The 27530-nt window shown below is 46.2% G+C and overlaps 1 protein-coding gene across 3 annotated transcripts in view; it reads left to right on the top strand.

The window, feature by feature from the left end:
- The window catches only part of PolZ1 (DNA polymerase zeta catalytic subunit), a 146692-nt gene that overhangs the window by 3712 nt on the left and 115450 nt on the right, over positions 1-27530 (top strand). For all 3 annotated transcript variants that reach the window (XR_016286455.1, XR_016286456.1, XM_089563980.1), the window contains exons 3-9: positions 558-741; positions 3760-3834; positions 5014-5095; positions 9862-9998; positions 13362-13450; positions 18065-18151; positions 24962-25046. Coding sequence is in view for 1 of the 3 variants with exons in the window: in XM_089563980.1 (XP_089420106.1) it covers positions 558-741; positions 3760-3834; positions 5014-5095; positions 9862-9998; positions 13362-13450; positions 18065-18151; positions 24962-25046 (739 nt within the window). In the remaining 2 variants the exon portion in view is untranslated. The remainder of the gene's footprint in view (positions 1-557; positions 742-3759; positions 3835-5013; positions 5096-9861; positions 9999-13361; positions 13451-18064; positions 18152-24961; positions 25047-27530) is intronic.

The raw sequence follows: 27530 nt of genomic DNA on the forward strand, positions 1-27530 counted from the left end.
GAATTGTGTAATCACTTTGTGTTTCGATGATTCACATTACGCTCAAAACTGAGCAAAAACAGTCGACGTTTTAACTCTCGGCAAAATCGGTCTGCACAAAAGCAGCGGACAAAGTGCTACCTAGCTCACTCTTATGTGAAATATTATTTACTGTATTCGCTACATGGTACAAAAAAGCAACTTATCTGCAACAAGAAGGGTGCTCAATTTGACTGAAATAATGAAATCACTGTTAAGTGCTCCTGTTTCTCACAAAAAGCTGTACGTTTGCCGCTTACACAGTTGTGTACAAAGCGCCTGAAAGGGATATTCTAGAAGGTGATGACTCATGCATATTGTATAAGGGCATTGAAGCCAGTTATGGAGGGAAAGTCATTGCAAGAAGAACGTAGACACTCATTGTTAACTCTATAGCATGCAACCTAAATGCCATTGCATTTTCTTTAAGAATGCGGTGAAGAAGGTCCCCGAGTCTTTTCACAGTGTGCGAATGCAAGTCGGGCCTGGACGGTAGTTGTTGCTCTCGCCCTTGTGAGCAGTGGGGCTGTTTGGTGCAGGCCAGAAGGCATGCCTGCACGTGCATGGGGCCATGCCGTACCTCACGGTGCCCTGTGCGGAGCCCCGCCCCGAGCGCTTTGCGGTGGTGCTGGCGTCCGAGGTCGACCTGCTGCTCAACACGGCGGCTGGACGGGCCACCAGCATGCACCGGCACGTGCACCACGTGGCTGTGATTCGTGCCACGTGAGTGTTCGTCATCACCTGTCAGTGGAGCTCTCATTTAGTTGCCACATTTTGCTTGAAAGTGGCAGCATTCATCCAGATGTCGGGGCAGTCAGTGTTTCTGAAAACTTCAGAGAGGGAAAAGTGCCTCCACTCTCTATGCGAGTGTCTTTAAAGGTGCAGTGAGGAGGAATCTGGACTTGTCTTTTTGTCGCAACTCAATCTACACGTTCCTGGCATTCTTGGAAACTTCGATTTATTGCCCTGTGAGGCCGATTTCCCTAATTACATCGGATTAACGTCCGGCTCCCGCCTTTTTTTTAAAATTCTCCCCGTACGGTGGGCGGAGTCGACCAATGCGTGGAGTACTTTTCAGCCAGCTCCGTGGAGGCTTTGCTTTCGCTTTATTTTGTTTTTTAGGTTTCCATGGATAAATAGTTTCTTTCGCAGATAATATAGCCACAAAATAAGCCTCCAGAAATAAAAATACGCGCAGACTATTTGCTACTACAGATTACTACGCATTACTGTGCCAATGGCAGAGCGGCAAGCCTCCACGGGGCTGGCTGAAAGGCACTCCACGCGTTTGTTGACTCCGCCCACCGTACGGGGAGAATTAAAAAAAAAAAAAGGCAGGAGCCTGACGCTAATTCCATTTAATTAGGGAAATCGACCACACAGGGCAATAAATTGAAGTTTTTAAGAATGCTCGGAACGTGTAGATTGAGTTGCGGCAAAAAGACAAGTTCGGATTCCTCTTCACTGCACCTTTAAGAGCACTTCGTCTCCGGTGGGAATGCCGTAAAGTGGTGGCTTCATATTTCACTTGGATAGTGTTGGATTCTGCCACGGAAATTTATACCCCTGTTACGCGGGCATTTTGAGGGCCCTCAAACCAACAGTCTTTAGACATAAAGGCCATTGAGCGCTGCTACACAGGCAGTTTCACTGGCCATCAAGTCAGCAGTCCACCGCGCCAACGGAGCAGCACGGAACTCTATCAAGATTTCCAGGGCCTTCGAGCATTGCCCAAAGTTGCTAGCGTTGCCTTCAAGCAGCGCTAACACGCACTTTCGTGCACGGTATAAAAGCATGAACAAACAATATTCTTCTAAACTTTAATGCAAGCAGTAAAATAGTAGGGTATACAATGCCATCCATTGCAGAAGACGTAAGCGCCAGCGATTTGAGTGTTTCCAGCTGTTAGAAAACCACAACAGCAAATCATGCAAAAGGCAGTGGCTTTCAAGACAATGCAACTGACCTCTAATAAAATGACTAAACACTTCCTATGACTCCGTAAAAGTGTATTTGAACATTTAGTTTAGATTTCTAAAAATTTATTTGTGCAAAGTCGAAAGTAGCAATTGTGGCCCCACACAAGCTTGGCGTAAGACACGGGAAGCGTTTCAGTGATCACTGAGATTTGCCATATAGCAGCGACACAACTCCTTCGAGTTCGATAGTGATTGAGAATCTCTAAGGCACTCGACTCGATGGCCATGGAAACTGCCCATGCGACAGGGATATTAGCTGCGGTGATATGATGGCTGAATCTAGCCATTGTAACCAATGTTTCTGTCTGCTGTATGTAGGTGACATTATTTTATTAGTGTTTTTTTACTTTGACAAGTTTAGTGCAAATGAATATTTGCTATTAAGCTCATATGAAAAATAGCAAAGCATTTCTTTTGAGATTTTCCTGCAGAAATTCAATTTTGGCCTAGCACTAGCCAAACTGAATAGAAAGCTTCATTTTCTCGCCATTCCTATGCTGGTTGGAGTTGTGCGTTGCCACTTTTCCCTCTAGGTGTGTGTAGGGGGAATGTCGTAGGGCCCTTGGGTGTAGGGGGAATGAAGGTAGTGTGAGTGCATCTGCAGTCGACGTTTGTGAGAAATGGTTGGCGTACGAGTGACTTAAAAGTAGGACAGTGACCTAGAAACTTTCAGGGTGCAATGTTGGCATTGCGTGGAAGTCAGTATGTGTATTTATTTTTAAAAAGGGTGTATTTTTGGGTAGTACTTCGTGAATTTGAGCGAGAGATACAGAGAGGGGGGAAAGGCAGGGATGTTAACCAGAAAGGTTTCTGGTTTGCTGCCCTGCAGTGGGGAAGGGAATGAGGGGATTAAAGAGGGAAGAGAGAAGGATTTGAAAGATTGGAGTGACACCTGCCACCACCCGTTTCAAAGGGGATGTTTTATGTTTTTTTTCTTCTAGAGTGTCGTTTCAGGTGCATCAAGAAAGTGTTGACTGTTGGTCCCTTATCTTTTGTGGACTAACAAAGAGGTGCTGGTCTAGCATTCGCCCAGGAAAGCTGTGAAAACCTGGCCTAAACTGTTCATTGCAATCGAAGAAGCAGTTTTCTAATGTGACTCTCAAATGTTGGAAATTAGTTATGTTAGAAATATGCCGTAGTAATGAGTATTACTAGTACATTGTGTTTTAAGAGGAAGCTAATAACTGCAGTCGGGGACTACAAAGGCTGCTGCATAAGAAGAAAGGGTGCATCTCAGCTCTGCTGCTTTGGCTGCGTCGCCAAGAAAAGTTCTGAAGAAAAGGACTTGTTCAGACCTTGTGCCAAGAAGTGGTAGCCGACAATTTTACAGAGGGAAATCATTAATAAATGCCTCTGCGCCTTATTGCATTAACACTTCTTCTTGGGCGAGTTGGTGCATACTTGATTTGAAGAAAATAGCGCCAGAGCATGCAAACCACGAAAATACAAGGACGAGACACAAAGCGCCTTATTGGACAGCTATTTTTCAAAAGTAGGCAGTATGGGCAATATGTTTCCCTGGATAGTGCGTTTTTTTTCCGCCACATTCTTTTTTAACTTTATCGGCGAGCTTCCGCTCTACCCTCTTTTCATTTTTAGTGTAAAGATCTGTAAGTGAAAGGTATGGCTGCGCCTTTGCTCGGAGAAACTGTATGCTATAGGGATGCGGAAGTGAAATTCTGCCCTAGTAGATTTTTTGGCGAAGTGCAGGTTGTTTGACCGCTGAGGCGTGCAGTAGCTTTGTCTGCTGGTGGCTGTGCAGGCGCCTGTATGGCTTCCATAACCGAGAGGAGACCTTCCTGCGCATCTACCTCTACAACCCTCTCCACGTGGCCAAGTAAGTGAGCGCGCCGAAAAGGCCTCTGGGCCGTGCTGTTTATGTTGACTGCTCTGCAGTGAACTTTCGTTTTCCAGTAGACTCGCATCACTGGCATTGCTGTTGTCATTGGCAGTCCTTTGGTCCTCAGTTTAGTGTTTTATTTTCACCAGGCACCCAATACATTGCAAGGCTTCAGAGAGCTTCGTGACGTGAAATGTTGTGAAGTGGCTTGCCGAGTTTTATTTACTTATTTATTTAGAACAAACTGCGGTCCTGTGGGGCAAAACTTCAAAAGAAAAAAAAAAACCAGAAAACTTTTGTGCTTACGTCTTCCTCATAGGCTGGTTTAATGGGACTGCACTCTGTTTCATACAAAGCAGTCAATATGGCCAAATCTAGTGTGCCTGTTCGCAGAAGCTAGGTCCGTGCCCAAAAGATAGTTCAGCATAAAACCACTGTGAACACAGGCATATTTCACCATGACAGATATCGGGTACTGTCACTGGAAACCTCCAGCACGTCTTAGCGCGTTGTCATCCTGTGACTCGTCGAGACTTGAGAAGTAAGAATGACATGTGCGATATGATATGTGGCTGGTAGGGTGAATCACTGTGACTCCATCTGCGCCCCACAGCTTTGACTGGGGTTCCCAGTGCTGGCACTTTGTTTTGTGCTACGCTTTGGTTTTCTTAGAGCACTCACCGAGGCTTTGAGAAGAACTAATGATACGGGGGGGGGGGGGGGGGGGGGGGTGGGGGGGGGAGTAACATGGTATTGCGGGCTCACTACTTCTGCTGCCTCCTCTGCAGTGTTGACTGCTGTGCGTGAAATGGAGTATAGTCCATGCAAATGCTGAGAAATCAGTTTTCACGCTAACCCTTATTTTTTAAAGATGTGTTTTTTTTGGTAAAAAAGTGTGCGGCCGTTCTGAATGCGAGTTTCCCCATTTATATGAAAAAATTTTTGCTTCCCCTGCTGAGTGCTGTACATGAAATGGAGTATAGTTCGTGCAAATGCTAAGGAATCAGTTTCACGCTAAGCCTTATTTTCAAAGATGTGTTTTTTTTTTGTTAAAAAAGTCTGCGGACGTTCTGAATGCCAGTTTCCCCATTTATATGAAAAAGAGATGTTCGCTTCCCCAGCTGAGTGTTGACAGGTGCTGCAGCTGAGCGCATTGTGGTGTGTGTGTGTTTGCAGGGTGGCGGAGCTGCTCCTGTCCGGCCTGGTGCAGAAGCGGGTGATGCAGCCGCACGAGGCGCACATACCCTTTGCACTTCAGGTGGGCTCCACGTGGCCAAGGGAGGGGCTTTGTCATTTCGGGCCCACTTTGTTCGCTGGTCCCCGTGGCTTCCTCTCGTGCGACTTGCTGATGCACGCGATGCTTATTTATTTATTTATTTATTACATACTACCAGTCCTTTCCAGGACTAAGGTAGGAGTGGAAACATTACATTGTATAGTTACAGAAATACCAGAGAAACTGGTACAAACAAACAAACAAACAAACAAACAAACAAACAAACAAACAAACTTAACAAAATATGCTTGCTAAGTACTACATAAATGATCATAAAGCAAAGACGAAAATCCATCTCGAGATTCCACAGACACCACGTCATCAGGTAGCCGATTCCAGTCGTGTGCGGTCAGCGGAAAGAAGGAATATTTAAAGCAATCTTTAGCAGCATGGAATTCTTCGACATATTGAGTGTGTTTATTACAAGTTATGCGAGATATGCACTCCTCTATATAACATTGTTTATCAATCCCAACAGTTTCGTTCATAATGTTATAAAAAAGACACAGGCGTTTGTTTTTGTCGAACAGAAAGGAGCGGTAAGTTGGCTTTACGGTAAAAAGGAGACACTGAATCTTTCCTCCAAAAGCGGGAGAATACGAAACATAATGCGCACCTCTGAACATGCTCCAGTTCCTGCAGCTCCCTAGCTTTTCAGATGTTCAGCATCCTGTCACGGACTGCAGTGGCAAAACGGAGGAGGTCGTGAGAATGTGCACATCTTGGCTGTTCTGCCGATGTGACAAAACCCCCGCTGGTCGTCCGCTTGCAGCAACAGCAGCAGCAGCAGGGGTTGTGTCATGGCAGGAGATCAGCCGAGCAGACGGGGCAGCAACTGGTGATAGGCGCACTCTACGCATGATTGGAAACTCGTCTGTTTCGTCACTGCCGTCCTGGATGGCACGCTGAATGCGACCACCTGGTTGATGATGCCCACTTGCAGCTGAATCTCAGTTTAACGAAGACAGAAAGACCTGCACCTGACTTTGTCAGATTAAAATTTCATTATGTTGAAATTCATCTCCCAGCTTGCAGAGAAGCCTCCAGAACACGTGGGTGCAGAGCACGCGCAGTACAACGCTTTTATTTCCGATGAAACTAGTCCGTCACCTTTTTTTGAGCTTTTTTTTTTTTTATCAGCAAAGGCATTCAGTGTCATTGCCCGTTGACAAATTGCCCGAAGTCTCTAGGTGGCCTCTCAACAAACCTGTTGCTACGAACGCCAGCATAGCTTCCGCGCCGAAAGAACGGGCAGCAAGCCGCAAGCTTCGTGGTGAACGCGCCTTGGATGTGCGCTGCGCTTTTCGCTGCTCACCGCATGATTCCTTTGTCCCCGCACGGCCCCACTGCACCCGAGCGAGATGAGCGGGAGGCGCTAGGAGGCGCTGCCATTGCGGTGCTATCTGTTGGGGCAGTGGCGTACATTGCGAGGAGGAGGTTTTAGTAGGCACCGCCTGATGGCGCTACGTGCGTGCCAAGCGAAGAGGAAAAGTAGCGGAAACGTGCTTTGCTACTCGCTTAACTTCGACTTCTGTAATTTCCATGCTCATCATTACCAATATGCACCACAGTACATGTCTCTGAAGCACCCTTCTAAGACAACACCATATTCACGTCTAGTTCATTCCGCCATCTAGTTCATTTATTCGCCTTTGTTCATTCCGAACCATCGAGCTGGCGGGGCGGAGTGGTTAGCATGCTTTTCTCGCACTCCAGAGGCCCTGGTTTGATCCCCCAACTCGACTAATTTCCTACTCGGTTTTATTTATTCATCCTTCTGGGATTATTTAAGCCGGTGTCGTTGGCGGCGGTGACTTAATGCTGTCACGTTAAAACCTGACGGGCATGCCTTGGTGGCTAGGCCTAGGCTGCATACTGCATCAAAACTGAAAAAACTGTGTGACTGCATGCATCGACGGGTGTGCCTTCTAGTGGATTTTTTCAACACGACGTTCACTGGTGTCGCCCGTGCTACTCCAGATGGCGTGGGAAGCGGCACGTTTGCGACTGGCAGCTGTGTTGCCACAGCTGTGCTGTGCTTGTTTGCAGGGGCACGCTTTTTAACGACTTGATTTTACAGTATACTTTATATGTAGTCGAGGGTTTGACGGCATACCGTCTGGTCAGGAATCATGGTGATGAGGATTGCTGGTCACTGGCCAAAGTCAATAAAAATGGAAAGACGTTTCGGGAGCGCTACGGCTCTCTTGTTCACAGTATACTTTGGTTTAATTCTTCTGGTTCACCTCGAGCGAGCAACGAAATTTCTTAACATTGAAAGTACGACAGAATTTACTTATTTATACAGAGGCTGAAAATACATGGTGTTCTGTGGATGCAAAAGTTGTGGAAACAAATACTTGGTCACATCAAGGATTTCGTTACATTGAGGTTTAACTGTGTTACTAAACGACTGGAGTGTTGTACGAGCCTGGCTGTGCATGGTGCATCCTGGGAAGTCTCTGGAGGAGGAACCGCAATCCTGTGCAGTGCTCTGCCGCTTTGCGCTTGCCACTGCTTCTTGCGCTGTGCATCTGGTGAGGTGGTCTCCACGTCTTGCAGTACTGTGCAGGGCACCTAGTAGCAGAAGCGTGGCCACGAAGTAATGGCCTCTCCAGAGCGTACGAGCTCATATCTGTTGCCCTGTAATTTTCAGTTCCCGCTCATTGATAACAGTGGCAAATTAGGAGGAAGCCTGGAGCAGGCACGAGCATTGTGCCAGAGGCCAAGCATGCATTTTTGCATCAAAAGCGGGAAGTGTTGATGTGGGTCTTGCCGCTCGCTCCGGGACAAACCTCGGGCTGCAAATGTGAAAGAGGCCGCACCAACATTGCCATTGCCTGAGTGTTCAAGGATTGAGTATCAGGCTGAAGCCTCTCGTTTCGGGCATGAAGACCCAAAAGTGTGTCAGTGGATGGAAGACAGCTTTGTACTGGGCACGAATCCAGCAGAATGGAAAGTTGGGCGAGTTGGAAGCTGTTCATGATGAAAAGGGCGGCACAAACAAAACGGAGACAAAGAAAGAAGGTGCTCGTCCTATTGTCTTCTTTCCTTGTTTTCGTCTTGTTTGTGCCCCCTTTTTCATCATGAACACAAATCCAGAACAACCCGCTGCATTGAGAGGCACTTGCATTGATCTGGTATTCATGCGGTCGTGCAGTGCGAGACCGTAACCAAATTGTCAGATCACTTCTTGGATCGTAAGGCCATGATTCTCACCATTTACAATGCATGAGAGTATCGACAATGAATAAATGGAATTGAAATGTCATTGCGTTTCTGTAGCTAGCACTTATTATCTGCATTAACCACGCACGTAATCGCCATTTTTTTTTTTTATTTCGGTCGCAAGGACTGCTTGGAAAAAAATAGGGACATTTAAATTTTCCCATTTATCTTTTCCTTTTTATTTTTTTTCATACTGAACAGGTGTTGGATATATGAATGCCTTTCCTCTCCACATTCGTAATTGATTGTTGTAAAAATTTCAATATTCTCATGTTTTAATTTTTTTCTAAGTCTTGTGTGTTTGCTCAAATATAATGCGGCCACAAGTGTAATGTGAGGGGTAGTTTGAGTGTGCATGAGAGTGAAAATTCGTGTGAACACGGCGTCGTCTTCTGTGGCCTCGCTGTCATAGTTAAGAACCCTCCCTCCCTGGCTAGGATGACTGTGGGCCAGTGAAGTGTAGGGCAGCCTTGTCGGTTGAAGCATTGCTATCATAGCTGTGCAACCTTGTGATTGAGGGAACCCAGGCTGCCTGCAGTCACAATGTCTAATAAATATAAATATCTCGGCATTCACCTAAACCAAAACCTTTCCTGGTCGACACACATTAATAAAATTACAGCTAAGGCTTCATGAACCCTTGGATACTTAAAGCGCAATCTTCATGGTGCACCATCTGACACTCGAAAACTAGCCTACCAGACGTTTGGCCGCCCACAACTAGAATTTGCATCACCCATCTGGTTACCTCACCAAGCGTATCTAACACGTAATCTTGAATCTATACAGAACTATGATGCACGCTTCATCGCTCGCGATTATAACCGGCATTCGAGCGTCACTAAGATCAAGTTATTGCTATCACTTGAGTCTTTAGAATCACGTCGTACAGTAGCACTTCTTTGCTTATTTCATACAATGGTTTTCAGTCTTCACAGTCACACATTACCTTTGTCACGGCCATGTCGCATATCTCATCGCCTCCATAATCATAGCAGCTTTACGCGTATATTTGGTCATACAAAAGCATTCAACATGTCTGCTCTCCCACGTGCCATAAACCATTGGAACAGCCTTCCTGACGATGCTACTAATACCAGAAATCCTGCTACATTTCGTGATAAGATAACCGCAATCCTTGCCTAGTGTCTCAGTTCTATGGGTTCTTGCGAAAAATCTTTTATTACTGCATTAGTGTGGACTAACTGGTGCACCTTTTAGCCTCACTGTCAAATCGTGTTCCATTTTCATGTTGCCACATTTTGAAACTTATCTGATTATTGTGTATTGTATTACTTTAATTGTATTCTACTCAGTGCCTCTTGCTAACTATTGGATGTTTCTTTTAAGGCATTGTTTTGTGCGCTGTTCTCTAACTTCTATGTACTGCCCCACTCACACAATGCTCCCATGTAAAGGAGCCTGTGAGTAACTTGAATAAATAGATGCTTACTGTATGCACCTGCTAGAAGGCGTGTTCATGATTGGGCGCACTGTGATTGGCTGTTCTGTCTTCTCAGTTCATGGTGGACCACAACCTGCATGGAATGAGCTTTGTGCGTGTCGAGTCCTTCAAGTTCCGGCGGCCCGCCAGCTGGATCCGGGACAAGGCTGGCAGCTCTGGTGACGGCCTGTGGGACCTGCACAGCTTGCCTGCGTAAGCCTCACCTCCTGAGCACGAGCTGTTCATAGTTTTTTTTGGATAGAGTTTCTTTGCGATCTTCTTACTATCCATCAGCAACTTTTCTACATCATGAATCGGGGTTAGAGTTTTTGGTTTTAATTTTTAGAAAATTTGGCGGACTGTTTTTGGTGTTTATTTCAGAACACCACTTTCGTTTTTTGTATTCTACATTCATGTTGTGTTCTACATACGGATTTTTGGTTTTTATTGGTGCATTGTATGATTTCCCTGTGCGGTCAAAAGTGACATAAAGTTTATATTAACCTTTTCTTCTTTTTTAAACCAGCTGCTTATGTAGGGCATAGTCCACATAAATGTCCGTCTTAAGAGCTGTCTTCGCAGAAGAAAGGCGTACGCTCGTAACAGAAAGTAAAAATGCCGACATTAAATGATTGTGCCTTGAGATGAAAACATTAATGGAAATTCAGTTCTGTAAATTTCATTGTCTGCTAAATGAGGGGACCGCATACCCTATGCTCCACATGCCATTTATGCATGGTTTCGCATCGACGGTTGCTTGTTATGCTTCGAAAAGTTTTCATTGGTCTTACATGCAGTGCAAAAAACTACTTACCAATGCGATGGCCTCAAGTCTGTGATTAGTCTGAGCTGACGGTAGAGCAGTAGTGGCTAAATAACTGGTGGTTTCTGGTCTAAACCGAAAGTCTGGCACCTAATTATAAAGCAGGCATAATAGAATGATGGAAGGATGAACTTTCATGGGCTAAAGTGAATTTCTGCAATGCAAGAATTGTATTTACAGTTCATCATCATCATCATCATCAACCTGACTGCGCCCACTGCAGGGCAAAGGCCTCTCCCATGTCTCTCCAATTAATCCTGTTCTTTGCCAGCCATGGCCACCGTATCCCCGCAGACTTCTTAATCTCATCCGCCCACCAAACTTTCTGCCGCCCCCTGCTACACTTGCCTTCTCTTGGAATCCGCTCCGTTACCCTTGAGGACCAGCGGTCATCTTGGCTTCGCATTACATGAGAGACTCTCCCTAAGGAGCAATTTTTGTCTCTTACATGAGAGGTCTGTTGTAAGCAGGGGATCTGTGTTTTAATTATTTCGCAACGTGTCCTTGTTTGCTGTGCCGTAAAATATCACTAATTCGGGCTTCAAGGGACTAGAAAAAATGAGGTCCAAATTATCCAAAGGTCCGAGTTAACGAATGGTGCCCCTTGAAAATTGCCAGGAACCGTTTGCATCACAGTTAATTTCATCATCATCATCAGCCTGACTGTGCCCACTGCAGGGCAAAAGCCTCTCTCGTGTCTCTCCAATTAATTAACCCTGTCCTTTACCAGCTGCAGCCACCGCATCCCCGCAGACTTTTTAGCATAGTTAATTTATTTGCTGAAAATTAGCGGGCGCTTGTCAGCTTTGGAGATGAAAACTGCGTGTGTGGCAATGATGATTTTTCTTAGTACCTACAGATGCATACTGCGCGCACACTCGGGACTGTTAATGCAGGAAGGACTGCTCCAGAATGTTAACTCTTTCCCTACCATGGGGAAAATGACCATTTTCTGAAGGCTTCAGTACATTTTTTTTTCTGTAAAAACTATTGCATTCAATATTGATTGCAATACCCAAAAACAGAGCTGAATAAAGGTGCTTCCTATTAATATACGTTTAAACAACCAATTCCATGTTGCAACAAAAAATTTTATTTGCTAAAAACGAGATTTTAGAAAAAAATTCAACAAAACTTGCAAAATAACGCTTGTATTTAAAAATAAAAAAATGTTAAAAATTTTCTGAAATATGCAAAATGTTTGTTCCTCCATTGGCCACTCTCTGCAAACAAAAATCATTTCTATCTTGAATAGTATTGTTGCTACAAAACAATAACTGGAAACCCTATAGTTGTGCTTCGGAGTGCGGCCGCCTGTGTTTCAGGCTGGTTTCCATCACCACTGATGTGAAAACTGAATCATCTTCAGCACCTTGCAACATTTTCAGGCTCGTTGTTGCACAGGACGTCGATTAAATCACTCGTAGAAGAAACGGAGTCCTGAGATTTGCTATGTCTTAGAGCGCGTGCCACGCATGCGGAGGCTGCCAAGCGGCTTTGATGGCACCGCAGCTTCGGAGTGCGTTCAAAAAATGCCGTTTTGTAGGGGCAAAAAAAACTATATCGCAAACAAAACTTCAGTTCTCCGGCTACAAGCCAGATGCGCATCGCGCCTGTAAGCAACGCGGAAGGCTCTGAAGTTGAACGGCGAAGGCGTCATCTGCGGGCAACATGGCGGGCAATGAGTGCAGGTCCGGGTCTTCATTTCTTCGCAGCGCGTTAGAAAGTGCCCCCTCGCGGGACAAAAAAAACTGCATTGGAAACAAAACTATGTTCCTGGCCTACAAACTACATCTGCAGCGTGGTCATTAGCAACGCAGAAGGTTCTGAAATCGGGGCATGAAATGATCGTTAGCGGGCTAACGATGCTCAATGGGCGCGGTAGGGAAAGAGTTAAGGGCCTCCTTTGTGGTGTGATGCAGTAGCTGTGGAGCATCCTTACAAGCAGCGTTGTCGCATGTGAGGACGTGACGCTGCGCAAACTGTGAACGGCGCGTCATGAATGCACGCTTTTGCGCCAGTGAATGAACAGAAGAGGCATGCGGGTGGAATTGAGGGAAATGCATGGGTGCCGTAATGGTGAGGAACCAAATGAAAAGGCCAGTGATGTACCACTCAGCGTCTGCAGCTGCGCAGAACTGTACTCAGCCGGCTGGCTGATGTGCGGCCGGGCTGCCATCGCTGTTGTCTAGAGTGAAACTCTGAGAAGGGTAACTGAAGTTGACCAAATGTTTAGGGGAATCCCCCAAGGTGGAGTAGATTTGTAAGAAGGGAGTAATTACTCATTGACATCCACCTGAGCGCAGCCATATGGCTACAAAGGAAAACTATACAGCTTTCTCAGAAACTTCGCAGTTAAATAAAGATTCGTCCTGGTCCGGGGCCAGGACGAATTTTTCTTTAGCTACGAAGTTTCTGAGAAAGCTGTATGACCCCAGGTGGTCGAAATTTCCGGAGCCCTTCACTACGGCGTCCCTCATAGCCTGAGTTGCTTCGGGACGTTAAACCCCAATAAACCAAACCAAACCTTTTTTTCTGTGCTGTGTGCAGGGGATTTTGTGTTGCTACGTGGTGTTCAAAATGCAGTTGGCTTGAATTTGCTCCGTGGATGCATGGCTTTCTCGCAGCTGGAAGACAAGTGTGATTTGGCCCTGTTGCTGTCCTTTGGTGCAGATTTCTGTGTGCGTCTGGAGGGAGGGTCCCCTTGTTTGTGTCCCCGGCTGCTGACGCCCTGCCTGCTCTGTGTTGTGCAGGGAGCTGTTTGGGAGCCTGGAGAAGCAGACGACCTGTGAGCTCGAGCTGGACTGCTGTGCCAGGGACATCCTCAATGCCAGCGACAAAGGTCGGGGCAGGGTGGCTGTGCTCTGCTTGCTGCATTGCTGGGTAGTGCGCTAATTAAGTGGCAGTGAGGATTTGAACGGCTGGCAACCTTCATCACTGTGATGATGCAAGAACTTGCGCTCTCTCTTTCCATATCTCATGACTGGTGTTTGTCTGTCTTGCTTGTGAAACATGACTTAATGGGGGAAGAGGGTCTTGGAAATAAATTTTTATTAATGAAGCCACAACTATGAAATCTTCAGGGAACATGTAGTATTTTTGCGTGCCGATTCCAAATACGTAATTTAATTTTATGTACACCAAGTCCTTGTGCACTTACGCAATATGTTAGGTAACGGCTTGAAGGAATCATATTCTTAGCGGTAAGAAAAAGACACAACACCAAGAGACACACACACAGGACACCTAGCGGGTGTCCTGTGTGTGTGTCTCTTGGTGTTGTGTCTGTTTCTTACCGCTAAGAATATGATTCCTTCAAGCCGTTACCAACTAGCCCAACTTAAGGTTTTAACAATGTTAGGTAACCTTTGCCGAGAGAGTGAAAGAAATTCTACTGCAGGGAACTTGTCAGATTGCATGCCATTGGTTTCCCTTGACATCAAGCTATGCAATAAGGGTAAAAGTATCATCCTGTCTGTTATAGAAGGTGTTATATAAGATATTGAAACCATCAGTTTCTTCCTGTTTGTGAAGTGGCAAATTCAAAATCCTGTAACTCAACTTCTATGATAGGCAGGATAATAATTTTGCCCTTATTGCATAGTTTGATGTCAAGACAGGCCAATGGCATGCATCCTAGCAAGTTTCCTGCAGCAAAGTTTATTGAAAGCTCGGCAAAAAGTTACATACCATATTATATATGTGCACAAAGACTTGTTTTACACAAAATTAAATTATATATTCGGAATTAGCACGCAAAAATACATGTTTCTTGAAGATTGCATTGTTGTGACTGCATTAAGAAAAATTTTTTTTCTAAGACCAGCTTCCCCCTTAAGTCTTCAGGCAGCAAACAAGTGTGTGCAGGCATCTATGCGAGCAGTCCTTGGGCTTTTTGTGACATCTAGCTGCGGGCTGCTGCTGTGATTTGCAAATCACAATTATTCGACAGCGTACTCGGCCAGATTTCAATGGTGAAGTGTGGAGTTGGATCACAGTTGGCAACCTCTGTGTGGGATTTGATTACACTGAGCATCAGTGGTTCAGACTCACAACGCTGGGGAGGATGTTGATGATCAGCTCGACCAACTCGTGGCACACTTTGATTAATAGCAGGGGCAAGTATGACGCATCTACCTGCCCTGATCCTTCAAATTAATGAAGGTGCAACTGAAGCTCATTAGTACACCCCACTGTAATTTGCATTGTTGGCTAATTCTGAAAACAGCGAGTGCTTATAAACTTGCAGTCATAAAAACGTAAAAATCTTGAGTTAAAATCAAATTTTCAGAAAAAAAAAAAGGACATAGTAGTAGCACTAAAAAACAGGGACGACAGGTTAGGAGACAACACAGGGCCTAGCACCTGTGTTGTCTTCTTCTACCCTGCCGTCCCTGTTTTTTAGCGCTACTACTATGTCCTCTCAATCCAAACACCAACTAGCCCAGCTTTCTGCATACAGCGGGAGGCGGTCAACTTTTTTTTGCCCGACAAGGGCTGCGAGTTTGGGGTGTGCGGGGCAGATGAATAGGTGGCAGTATACAGGTCATGTTGTGCGTTATGATGGTTGTAGAGTTTTTTAGACATGTTCACAAAATATTTGCATAATCTGTGCACCCTCTTTTTGAAGCCTTCTGTTAAAGAGAAAAAGTGTGCAAATGACTCGAGTAAACGTGGTAGATGGCTAAGTGAGCATCTGTATAGGTATAGCATAAGGACTCCCGTCCTGCATGGCAGCCTGGGAAACTCTGCCAGCAGAGAAGCTGTGGTTTGATACATAACCAAGAAGGCAGCTGCAAATGATCCTCTGAGAGGGTCCTTCAGCCAGTGGCATCAACCACCATGATGTCACGGTTAATCCCATTTAACAAAGGCACTTCCCTTTGATTTCACGCTTGGGGATTAGCCTCGACATTATGAGAATCGGGTGTGACCCGCTGCGGTGGCTCAGTGGTTACGGCGCTCGGCTGCTGGCCCGAAAGACGCGGGTTCGATCCCGGCCGCGGCGGCTGAATTTCGATGGAGGCGAGATTTTAGAGGCCCGTGTACTGTGCAATGTCAGTGCACGTTAAAGAACCCCAGGTGGTCGAAATTTCCGGAGCCCTCCACTACGGTGTCCCTCATAGGCAGAGTCGTTTTGGGACGTTTAACTCCAATAAATCAAATCAAATCAGAATCAGGTGTTGCCATTGACTGGATGCCATTGAGGGGCATTCATCGCTGTCTTTTTGTCTTGTATCTGCATAATTGATGGTCAAAAATAACGGACTAGATTCCAAGAGAGGGCAAGTGTAGCAGGGGGCGGCAGAAAGTTAGGTGGGCGGATGAGATTAAGAAGTCTGCGGGGATACGGTGGCCACAACTGGCGAAGGACAGGGTTAGTTGGAGAGACATGGGAGAGGCCTTTGCCCTGCAGTGGGCATAGTCAGGCTGATGATGATGATGACGACGACGACAACGGCGATGATGATGATAGTATGCATGAGCTTGGGGTACTTGTTAATGTACTGATGGCAGCTGTTGTCTTTGCCCCCACTCAGAAGCGGGCCCGAGCACAGGTTGGAGGCAACTGCTGTTCCCTTTTTCTCTCTGTCCAGTTGTCGTTGCTACGGGGACTACGCTGCGTCCCCACTTTGCTTCAGCGAAAGCAGTGTGCTCCGGTTGTAGGAGGGATTGTGGGCAGTGCGGTAGAATTTCGATCATGTGAATCTCACAGACTCACGAATTGTTGCTGTAAGTCACGTCTCCTATTAAAAAGAATCCGCACACAAAGAATAAAGGTTTACGACTATAATGTTTGATGCATTTTGGCTTGCTGTGGACTGAATATTGCTGAATGCAACTTTTTAAAATCATTTGTTCTGCCTTATCTTATTTTCATTGCCTTAGCACATTCCGCAAACCGCATCTTTCGGTGTGCGCTGCTGTGCTCTTACGAACTGCCTCTTTTTTCCACTAGTACTGCGTTTACAGTCAAAAACTATTTGCTTCGTTTAAAAGATATTTGCTTTGAATTGGAGTTATTCGCTCGATTCTCGCTTCATACTGAGAACTCGCTATCTGTACGTGCCTAAAAAATGCTCCTAATAGAACGTTGCAGGTTCCGCATGTTGTGGTTAACAAAGCGCAGCTGCTTAAGGCTTAGCCATTGTAGCCGTGACAGAGTGACGAGAGTTGGTGGTGAGGCCTTCGTGGGCAAGCCGTGCTTTGTTTGGACTGATGCTTGGGCGAGTTGGTGTATGCCATGTTCAAGAAGAACAGCACGAAATAGACAAGGACTAAAGAAAGGTACACACAGACAGGCGCTGACTTGCAACTAAAGGTTTATTGCTCTGAACGCGAAAGTAAGTAGATCAGGCTCCAAACAACAAAAAGAAAAACAAGGGGTGGTACACACTTGTCCATGCACACAAAAAACCAAAATGATACAGCTGCATTACTTCCTTGCAGATAGAAATTCTGATTCTTTTGTTGACAACGCTAAGGTGGGACTGCTGACACATGCGTCCTTTAGCCAGGCGATTTCAACGGCTTCAATAATTTCTTGAGTCAGCGTGTTGGAGTCTACTCAACACTTTTGTTAGTTGGAGGTATGGCTGGCAAGTTTTCCTTTCACAATCTCGGCAGTGGACGCCGAGATGCCCTTTAACTCTGTTATGAACATTGTTACTGTGTTCTCTCAGGCGCTCCTCGTTCCCGCATCTGCCCGCTTGGCCAGCGTACTGTTTTCCGCACGAAAGTGGAATGGAGTAGATGACACCTTCTTGGCATGCAAGAGACTGATTTTTCATGCTTTATGAAGCACTTTTGTGGTGTGAATTCGTCATTTACCCAGTTTTGCCGCGGTGGCTCAGTGGCTATGGTGCTCGGCTGCTGGCCCGAAAGACGCGGGTTCGATCCCGGCCGCGGCGGCCGAATTTCTTTGGAGGAGAAATTCGAGGCCCGTGTACTGTGCGATGTCAGTGCACGTTAAAGAACCCCAGGTGGTCGAAATTTCCGGAGCCCTCCACTACGGCGTCTCTCATAGCCTTAGTCGCTTTGGGACGTTAAACCCCATAAACCAACCATTTACCCAGTTTTATTCCAACTGAATAAAAAACGATCTTCCGCCACAGGACGTCATTGGTCTGTTTGGTTTCCAGCGTTGTCCTGTGTACTTCTTCTCCTTGTGAATGCGTCCTTTCCGCTGGTTTTCCACTCACCGTGCACCAGCTGGCCCAACCAGCTACGCTTCTTCAGTACTGTGCTTCCTTTCTGGGCATCTTTCCACATGTTCAGCCTCCATCAGACCAGGCTGCCTTCTGCGTCATTTACTTGGTTGCACAGTTTTCCAAGCTTTTCGGGAGCCGAAAAAACAACTCTTGCATGAGCTCGGTCGCCTATCTTCTTCAGTTTGTGGGATAATTTATGAATGTAAGGAACGACTGTTTTCTTTCCTTTGCTTTGTTGTGTGCAGATGGCCTGAACCCGGGGCTGGCAGCCCTCTGGCTGGAAGAGGAGGATCGCCGGCAGGAGCCTGTCCAGTGGACACCACTCTCCATAGGTACACTGCTTGCACGCTGCTGCTGCTGCGGCTCAGTGTGAGTGGAGCAGCCTAGTGAGCATTGGGCGGATAAACCCGAACTCAGCCGACAGTGGATGCTTGTGAGCAGTGGGGATGATGGCATGCTATTACGCATAAGCCGTAATAAACATAGTCATCATCATCATCATCATCATCATCCTGACTACACCCACTGCAGGGCAAAGGCCTCTCCCATGTCTCTCCAATTAACCCTGTCCTTTGTCAGTTGCCGCCACTGTATCCCTGCAAACTTCTTAATCTCATCCGCCCACCTAACTTTCTGCCGTCCCATGCTACGTTTGCTTTCTCTTGGAATCCACTCCGTTACCCTTAAGGACCAGCGGTTATCTTGCCTTCGCATTACGTGCCCCGCCAAAGCCCATTTCTTCCTCTTGATTTCGACTAAGATGTCATTAACCCGCGTTTGTTCCCTCACCCACTCCACCCGCTTTCGATCTCTTAACGTTACACCTATCATTTTCCTTTCCATAGCTCTCTGCGTTGTTCTTAACTTAAACTGAACCCTCTTTGTTCGCCTCCACGTTTCTGCCCCAATAGGTGAGTACCGGTATGATACAGCTGTTGTATACTTTTCGCTTCAGGGATATTGGTAAGCTACCATTCATGGTCTGATAGAACCTGCCATATGCGCTCCACCCCATTCTTATTCTTCTAGTTATTTCCCTCTCATGATCCGGATCTGCGGTCACTACCTGCCCTAAGTAGACATATTCTCTTACTACTTCCAGCACCTCCCTACCAATGGCGAACTGCTGTTCCCTTGCTAGGCTGTTGAACATTACTTTGGTTTTCTGCATGTTAATTCTTAGCCCCACCGTTCTGCTCTGCCTGTCTAACTGATTGATCATGCTTTGCAGTTCTTGCCCTGAGTGGCTTTGCAAGGCAATGTCATCAGCGAATCGCAAATTACTCAGGTATTCTCCATTAACTCTTATCCCCAACTGTTCCCATTCCAGTCCCCGGAATACCTCCTGTAAGCAGGCAGTGAAGAGCATTGGCGAGATCGTGTCTCCCTGCCTGACACCTTTCCGTATTGGAATTTTATTGCTGACTTTATGGAGAACTATAGTAGCTGTGCAATCGTTATAAATATCTTCCAATATTTTCACATAGCACTCTTCTACACCCTGATTCCGCAATGCCCCCATGACAGCTGAGGTTTCCACTGAGTCAAATGCTTTCTGGTAATCAATGAAGGCTATATATAGGGGTTGGTTATATTCTGCGCATTTCTCTATCACCTGATTGATAGTGTGAATGTGATCTATTGTCAAGTATCCTTTACGAAAGCCTGCCTGATCATTTGGTTGACTAAAGTCCAAGGTTGTCCTGACTCTGTTAGCGATTACCTTAGTAAATACCTTGTAGGCAACGGACAATAAGCTGATTGGTCTGTAATTCTTCAAGTCCTTGACGTCTCCTTTCTTATGAATTAAGATAATGTTAGCGTTCTTCCAAGCTTCTGGTACTCTCGAGGTCACAAGGCATTGCGTATACAGGGTGGCTAGTTTTTGTAGCACAATCTCTCCTCCGTCCTTCAACAAATCTGCTGTTACCTGATCCTCACCAGCTGCATTCCCTCTTTGCATTGCTCCTAAGGCTTTCTTTACTTCCTCCTTCGTTACTGGCAGGATGTCCCATTGCTGTGCTCGACTGCCTCCCTCAGTAACTTGATGATTAGATTCGCTACTGTATAGATTTTTGTAGAACTCTTTGGCTAATTCAACTATCTTATCCATATTGCTGATGACATTGCCCTGTTTGTCTTTTAGCGCATACATCCGGTTTATACCTATGCACAGTTTTCTCCTCACTGATTTTAGGCTACCTCCGTTCCTTAGAGCATGCTCGATTTTCTCCATGTTAAACTTTCTTATGTCGGCTACCTTGCGCTTATTTATTAACTTCGATAGCTCTGCTAGTTCTATCCTGTCTGTGGAGTTAGACGTCCTCATGCTTTGACGTTTCTTAATCAGATATTTAGTCTCCTGAGATAGCTTGCTGGTATCCTGTCGAACAATCCTACCACCTACTTCGGCGGCGCACTCTGTAACGATAGCTGTAAGATTATCATTCATTGTTTCAACATTACGGTCGTCTTCTTCAGTTAAAGCGGAAAATCTGTTTTGCAGCGACATTCTGAATTCCTCTACCTTCCCTCTTAATGCTAACTCGTTAATAGCCTTTCTCTTCACCAGTTTCCTCCGTTCCCTCTTCAAATCTAAGCTAACACGAGACCTTACCATTCTGTGGTCGCTACAACGGACCTTACCGAGGACCTCCACATCCTCTACGATGCCAGGGTGTGCACACAGTATGAAGTCTATTTCATTTTTAGTCTCACCATTGGGGCTCTTCCACGTCCACTTCCTGTTTGCTCGTTTGTGGAAGAAGGTATTCATAATCCGTAAATTATTTCTATCTGCGAACTCTACTAATAACTCTCCCCTACTGTTCCTAGAACCTATGCCATAGTCACCTACCGCCTTGTCTCCAGCCTGCTTTTTACCTACTTTTGCATTAAAGTCGCCCATCAGTACAGTGTACTGTGATTTTACTTTGGTCATTGCCGATTCCACATCCTCATAGAAGCTTTCAACTATCTGGTCATCATGGCTTGATGTAGGCGCATAGGCCTGCACCACCTTCAGCTTGTACCTCTTATTAAGCCTAATTACGATAGCTGCCACTCTCTCGTTAATACTGTAAAACTCCTCGATGTTGCCAGCTATATCCTGATTAATGAGGAATCCCACACCTAGTTCTCGCCTATCTGCTAATCCACGATAGCACAGTACATGCCCGCCCTTTAGTACTGTATACGCCTCGTCTGTCCTCCTAACCTCACTAAGCCCTATGACATCCCATTTAATACCGGCTAATTCCTCCAATAGCACTGCTAAGCTAGCCTCACTTGATAAGGTTCTTGCGTTAAACGTTGCCAGGTTCAGTTTCCAATGGCGGCCTGTCCGGAGCCAGAGATTCTTAGCACCGTCCGCTGCGTCACATGTCAGACTGCCGCCTTGGTCAGTTGCTCCGCAGCTGCTGGGGACTGAGGGCCGAGGGTTAATTGGTTTGTTCATAGAAGGTTGTGGCCATGTACTACACCAGGGTGGCCAAATCCTGTTCTGGTGAGGAAGTGCGTTGTCGGTTCTGTTCACCGAAATCAGGCTGCACTCCAAGCCTGGGTATGCAATTCCATCGACACGCGGAGTTGTTTTTTTTTTTTTAATCCGGTGGAGAATTGCGTGGCACCGGGATTCGAACCCCGGTCCTCTTGCACGCGAGGCGGATGCTCTACCTCTACGCCATCGCTAGTAGACATGTCCAAATAGAGAAATTTCGCAAGGACTGTTTCCTGTAACAGCGTCCGAAGGGAATGGGCTGCCAAATGAAGTAAATGCACAATCTCAAGAACAGTTTTCCGTCCGTCTTCCTAAACATATAAAGCAGTAAAGTACATAAAGGGAATCTTTTATTACCCTGCCATTTTTCACATGTAATTTTATGACTGTACTTTGTTAACACTGTTTTATTATTGATTCTACTGCATTGACTGCATCTTGCTCCTGCTGGTCTGCGTATGCCACAAGTTTGATGTTGTGTCCACTCCTATCTTGGTCCAGGTTGGACTGATAGTGTGTACAAATAAATAAATAAAAAAAATTAAAAAAAGCGGATGGAGAGCGGACTTTGCTAGAATTCTGTGTTGATGATCGAAGCCAGAGCATTATTTGCCATATTTACTCACGTAATTTGCGCACCCAAACTTTTTGCCTGGATTAAAAACAAACAAACATATTTTGGGCTCTCAGCTGCACCAGACCACCAGCGTGTTCACAGGTGCACTCAGGGCAGGCTTGGGAAGATCAGCGTGGCCTTGTGTGGTTACAAAAGATGCAAGTGGCGAGGGCACAAATTGTGCGCCGGCGCCTGTATTCGAAACTACCTGACCGTTTGCTGTTCAGCTTGCCGCTGATTGCCTAAGCCACACACAAGGGAGAGGTTTTATCGCCTGTTATCTTCTTTGCCTCTGACTGCTGGCTCTGCCGTTTTATCGTTGCGCGTCTATTGCTTGGAGCTGTGTACACGCCATCATGCCATCCTGCGGGGAAGTACATAACGTGGGGCAGGATGGGAGGGGCTATGCGTTTTACATTTGGAGTCAACTCAAGTTGGCTAGCGAAGGGTGCGCGTTGGGGGGGGGGCGTGCATATAGGCAGCAGTATATAGTATATAATGCACGTTATAACCTTTGTAGAGTTTTTTAGAGCGTGTTTAGAAAATTTTCGCATAATTTGCGCACCCCCTTTTTCAAACCCTACTTAAAAAAAAGTGCATGGATGATGCGCGAGTAAATACAGTATTTATTCATTTACAATACTGTTTGTGTAGCCTTTGCATGCTGTTACAGAGCGGCAAATGAACACTTCAGACACATTACATGAAAACTGTTTCTGACGTGCACTGAACATTTTCAGCTGATTGGCACGCTGTGAACACCTGGCCATCAAGACTGTTCCGTTCAGCACTAGTTCAAATTACAGATGAAAAGTTGAATGTGTAACTATTGGTGTGTAAGGTTGAATGGCATGAGAATGGTTTGTAAGGGCTGATACTTTTCCAGGGGACTCTAAGTACAGTTGGGGATGCAGCTCTAAGTTTTTACTATAGAGCTCATAGTGACTTCAAGTGGGCTGTTTGACTTTGAATGGATAAGGGTTGTAGAACTGCCCTTTTGGGAAGCCCTCTCACTGGTTGAAAATAAATTTGGCTGCTAGCCTCTGGACCGTTTCTAATTTACTATGTCTTGAGTTTGGCGTTGAGGGTCCCCAACTTAGCTTGCATATTCCGAAGTTGGCCTAATACTAGTCGGTTTATACGCTGTAAGCTTGACATTACCAGTGGCATTTCTTAGCTTTCTCCTTAACAAATGAAGCTTTCATTGAATGAATCCACAGCTTTTCAGTATGCTTTTCCCAGTTCAGATTGTCAGTAATTGTTACACCAAGATACTAATTTTAGTTGATTGGGGCTCCTGGCTTCTTTTTGATGAAAGGTGCAGTTATAGTGCAGTGGCAATTTTTTATTTCGTTCTGTCATGCAGATAGTTGCAGGTCGCATTACTGTTTGTTACGTATGTTCACATGTTAGGAAACTGTGCGCACGACGGATTGTGAGAGGTGACAGCTGTGCTGTTGTCAGCCACAGTAGTGCAGGTCTGTCGCACGGCAAGTTGTTAGCTTCTGTCTTGCTTGCCTGTGGTGGGTGCCATTTCTTTTCTGCTTATCGGCCGCAAGTGTGCTTGCAAGTATGATTGCATTTTCGTGGCCGCTCTGTCCGGGACTTCAGTGGGCGCAGGGTTTTGTGGCAGCACACCGTTTGTGACCACTTATACTTCTTTTTGCAACAGCCACAGTTAAGAGCAACTCCACATTTTATCATGCAGGGTACAGCTGGGTTGCAGTGGTTTGTGGCACAAATTGAAAGCAGCCATTTTGGCCATAGATTCCTGGGAACTTCAGCAACTGGTGCCATGCATTTTGATTGGGGACGAGGGCCTTAAAAAAAGAAAAAAATTTATTAACGAGGTTACAATTATGAAACCTTCTGGGAAAATGTATTTTTCTGGGCTGATTTCTAGATTCTTCATTTAGTTTTGTGTATTTCAATTCTTTGAACACTTAACATATTTTTTTTTCAAGAGCTTTTAAGAAACTGTGCTGCTGGGAATATGCTAAAATGCAGGCTGTTGGTTTCACTTGACATCTAGGAATGCAATAAGGGCAATAAGGGTAAGGTTATCACCCTGCCTATCACATAACGGAGTCCATTTCCCTTTGTGACGATGATCGCGAAGACCAAAGGCGGGAACCCACGAGAAGAAGCGAATGAATGCCAGCAAGGCATCAGACTGCACCCACACCGTCTCCCATTTTCACCGCGGGGGGCGTCCAAGCTATGGTGGACGGTGCCACTGCCCTGCTTTCAGTGCGATTGCGTGCTCTAGTTTCTAGGTCACTTTAATGGCAGTGGAGAGTGCTATTGAGTGGCTACAGTGAGGAACAGATAGCCAAGTCTATCCAAGCCAGGCCGTCCAATCGACTCCATTTAAATGCAAGATGGAGCCTTCCTGGCGGCAGAGAGCTGGCTGATTGTGACAGCAGTGCCCACTTGCATGTACGTTAGGTTGAAAAGCAAACTTTTGGTCGAGGAACTATCTCTAAAGTATGGCTGGCATCTATTTTAGTCCGAAAAATCCAACTTTTGGACCCCGCAGAGTCCAAAACATTGGTTGTAAATGTGCAGATATTCCCATGAGGTACAGGCGCGGACAAAAGTAAATGGAGCACGCGCCTGTCTTCGAATATTTTTCACGCGTCACCTAATTGAAATTTCCAGCAGTGGTGCGCACATGCTGGTAGTGGAGGTTGGTGGGCTTTCTTGTAGACAAACAACGCTTCTTCCTTACCAGTGGAGAAAGCGTGATTGCACTTCGAACGCAACAGCGTGCTCTGTTTACTTATGGCTACGGCTGCGCATGATGATTCCTGGGTAAAATCCGAAGTATCCTACGAGTCTGAATTGTTGGAGTCTGAGAGCATCGCTCAGCTGCTGTAACGGAGAGGGTGGAGGAAGGAGAGCAGCTGTGGTTTTGTTTAGCCTTGCAGCGTTATTCAGAAGGTGGGGGATGGTCTTCAGTGCTGGCGTTTTTGTTTCTCTCCCTGTGTGTCGCATGTGGGTGCTTCCACTGGTGGTCGTGAGCAGAGGACGAAGGCTTCCCCTGCACTGAGAGCGAGCAGTTCTACCTGGCCAGACTCGACAAGCGGTTTGCCAGGCCAGCTGTGGACGAGTGAGTGTGTGCCTGCTGTGGCTTGCAGATGCGTACTTGTATTGGTCAGATGCTTAGGGGAAACCCCCCAGGGGGAGTAGAATTGTAATAAGGGAGTAATTACTCACTGGCATCCACCCCAGCTCAGCCACACGGCTACAAAGTAAAGCTATACAGCTTCCTCAGGAACTTCGTAGTTAAAGAAAAATTCATCCTGGTCTGGGGTTCGAACCCGGGACCACCACTTCACCGGAGCAGTTGCTCCACCAACTGAGCTAACCGGGATGGCCATGGTCCGGGGTTCGAACCCGGGACCACCACTTCACCGGAGCAGTTGCTCCACCAACTGAGCTAACCGGGATGGCCATGGTCCGGGGTTCGAACCCGGGACCACCGCTTCACCGGAGCAGTCGCTCTACCAACTGAGCTAACCGGGATGGCAAGCTTATGGTAGGGCGAGAGTGAATTGATCGATAACTCGAAGTGGGAACAGTGGCTGCGCTTGGGTGGACGCCAATGGTGGCTTTTCGAAAATAAAGTTGCAAGTTAGCGCCTGTCCCGTCCAGTTCTGTGTCGTTCGGGTTCTTTTTGCACTATGTTTTGGAAGAACTGTTACCAACTAGCCCAAACCAAGCTACTGCTACATTAAATGAATTGCAGTTAATGCCTCAGCCTCCTTGCTGCCTCAGCCTTGTTGCCTCAGCCGTGTGTTGTTCACCTCATTGGTTCACTGCACGGGCTCCCTCGTGTGTACGGTTGGCTGCAAGTCTCTTTTTGCTCACGCTCTGCTTCTGCTAATTTGTGGTTGTTTTTGAGTGGCACCTTCCTTTACAGTCAGTGTCTTTTTTTAGAGGTGTGTGAACATAAAATTTTGGGTTGCGAAGCTAATAGACAAATGAAAATTGGTTTCGAATTGAATCAAATATTTTGAAATCATTTAGAATTTTTTACGTAATTCCAAATTACAATACAGCTTGTTCAGACTGAAACTTATTCTTTCCTGCAAAACATAACTATGAAAAGAAACAGAGGTATTGCAAAGAAATTTTATTTTCACCCATTATCAGTATAATTTACTGTACTGTGAGGCATTAAATACCTGCTAGGCATTAAATACGGAGGGGGAGGAATCGCAGTAGTAATAGTACCGGGGACAGGTGCACATGTCAGAGTCTTGCTCCGTGCACTGAGCTGGAGGCTGGATGACACATCGGAAAGTTCAGCGAACTTCACACCTCCCAACCATGAATGTCACATAGACACTTGTTGTCAGTGGGACATTAAAGTTCAACCACGGTGTCCGACAACAAAACTACACACGCACATGTACGCCAGCTGTCCAATCAGTCCACCAGCACTCACACATGCGCGCACACAGCGGTTATCTCAACCCGCACACACAAGGCCAGAAACCAATCTGCACATTCCAGAATCCCACCATGTCAGATCGGTGCATCAAAAACTGACGAAAATTACTTCTAGCCTCGCTTGCATAGAGTGTTCCCACTAACAGATCCTGCTTCTCGTCCTCGACCCTTACTGCTACCTCAGAGTTAGCGCACACGAGCTGTGGCCCGAATTTGAACTCTTGTTCACGAGCAGTATATTCATGTGCCTCCTGGGTCTGCTCTATGTCAGTTTGCTGTGACAGGAAGTGCTTCACAGGCGTGACTAACGCCCCTATGCCTTCAGCCATCTCTTCTGGCACGGCTCACAGCATTAGGACCTGCTGACTAACCGTTGCAGCCTCCACAGCTGCTGCTATCGGCCCGCACGTTAGACCAGCGTCTGCTACCTGAAGAACGCCACCTTCCTGCTTTGTTTCATCGGAGCACTCACCCCTAGAAAGTGAATGAATTGTTCCTCCTGTTAGCGTTACTTCGGTCCCCGAATCCACACGGGCTTCAGCACTGTGACCTTTGGTGTTCAAGTAGCCGCATGCTGGATCATCCCTCACATCTGGTTGACTGGCCTTATCAGCAGTCATCTCCAATTGGGAACATAGCTTGTGAGTCATCTCCATGTGATCTGCTATTTTGCAGACGTCTCTCCTAACCATGGGAACTTCCTGTTCTTGCTTTAAGTTCGGACAGTCAATCATGAAATGCCCAAATTTCATGCAGTCAAAACATTGAACTGCTGCAAATTGGATCTCACGATTAGCCTTGGCTCCCTGGTTTAATTTCGACTGCATCTGTGCAAGCTTTGTCCTTTCCAGCTCAATTAAAATTTTCAAGTTCTCAGTTTCAAGCAGCTTTTCTGCCTCCTCAATCTCCAAACGTCGCGTCATTTCCTCCCGATTGTACCGTAAGGCAGCCGTCTCCATCTTCCATGCTATCGTTCCTAGTACGTAAACGCAACATCGACATGGTGAATTTGGAGAAAGCAGAAAGGTCCCCTACCTCGCCGGTTGCTCCGTCGACTGCACTGCTGTCGCACTCGGCGTGATGACAGCGGACTCCCGGGAAGGTAGACGCACACGGGTGCGTCCCACAGCAGCTCACT

The sequence above is a fragment of the Amblyomma mixtum genome, chromosome 10 (assembly GCF_055824585.1).
Source record: "Amblyomma mixtum isolate Tamu chromosome 10, ASM5582458v1, whole genome shotgun sequence".
Taxonomy (NCBI): domain Eukaryota; kingdom Metazoa; phylum Arthropoda; class Arachnida; order Ixodida; family Ixodidae; genus Amblyomma; species Amblyomma mixtum.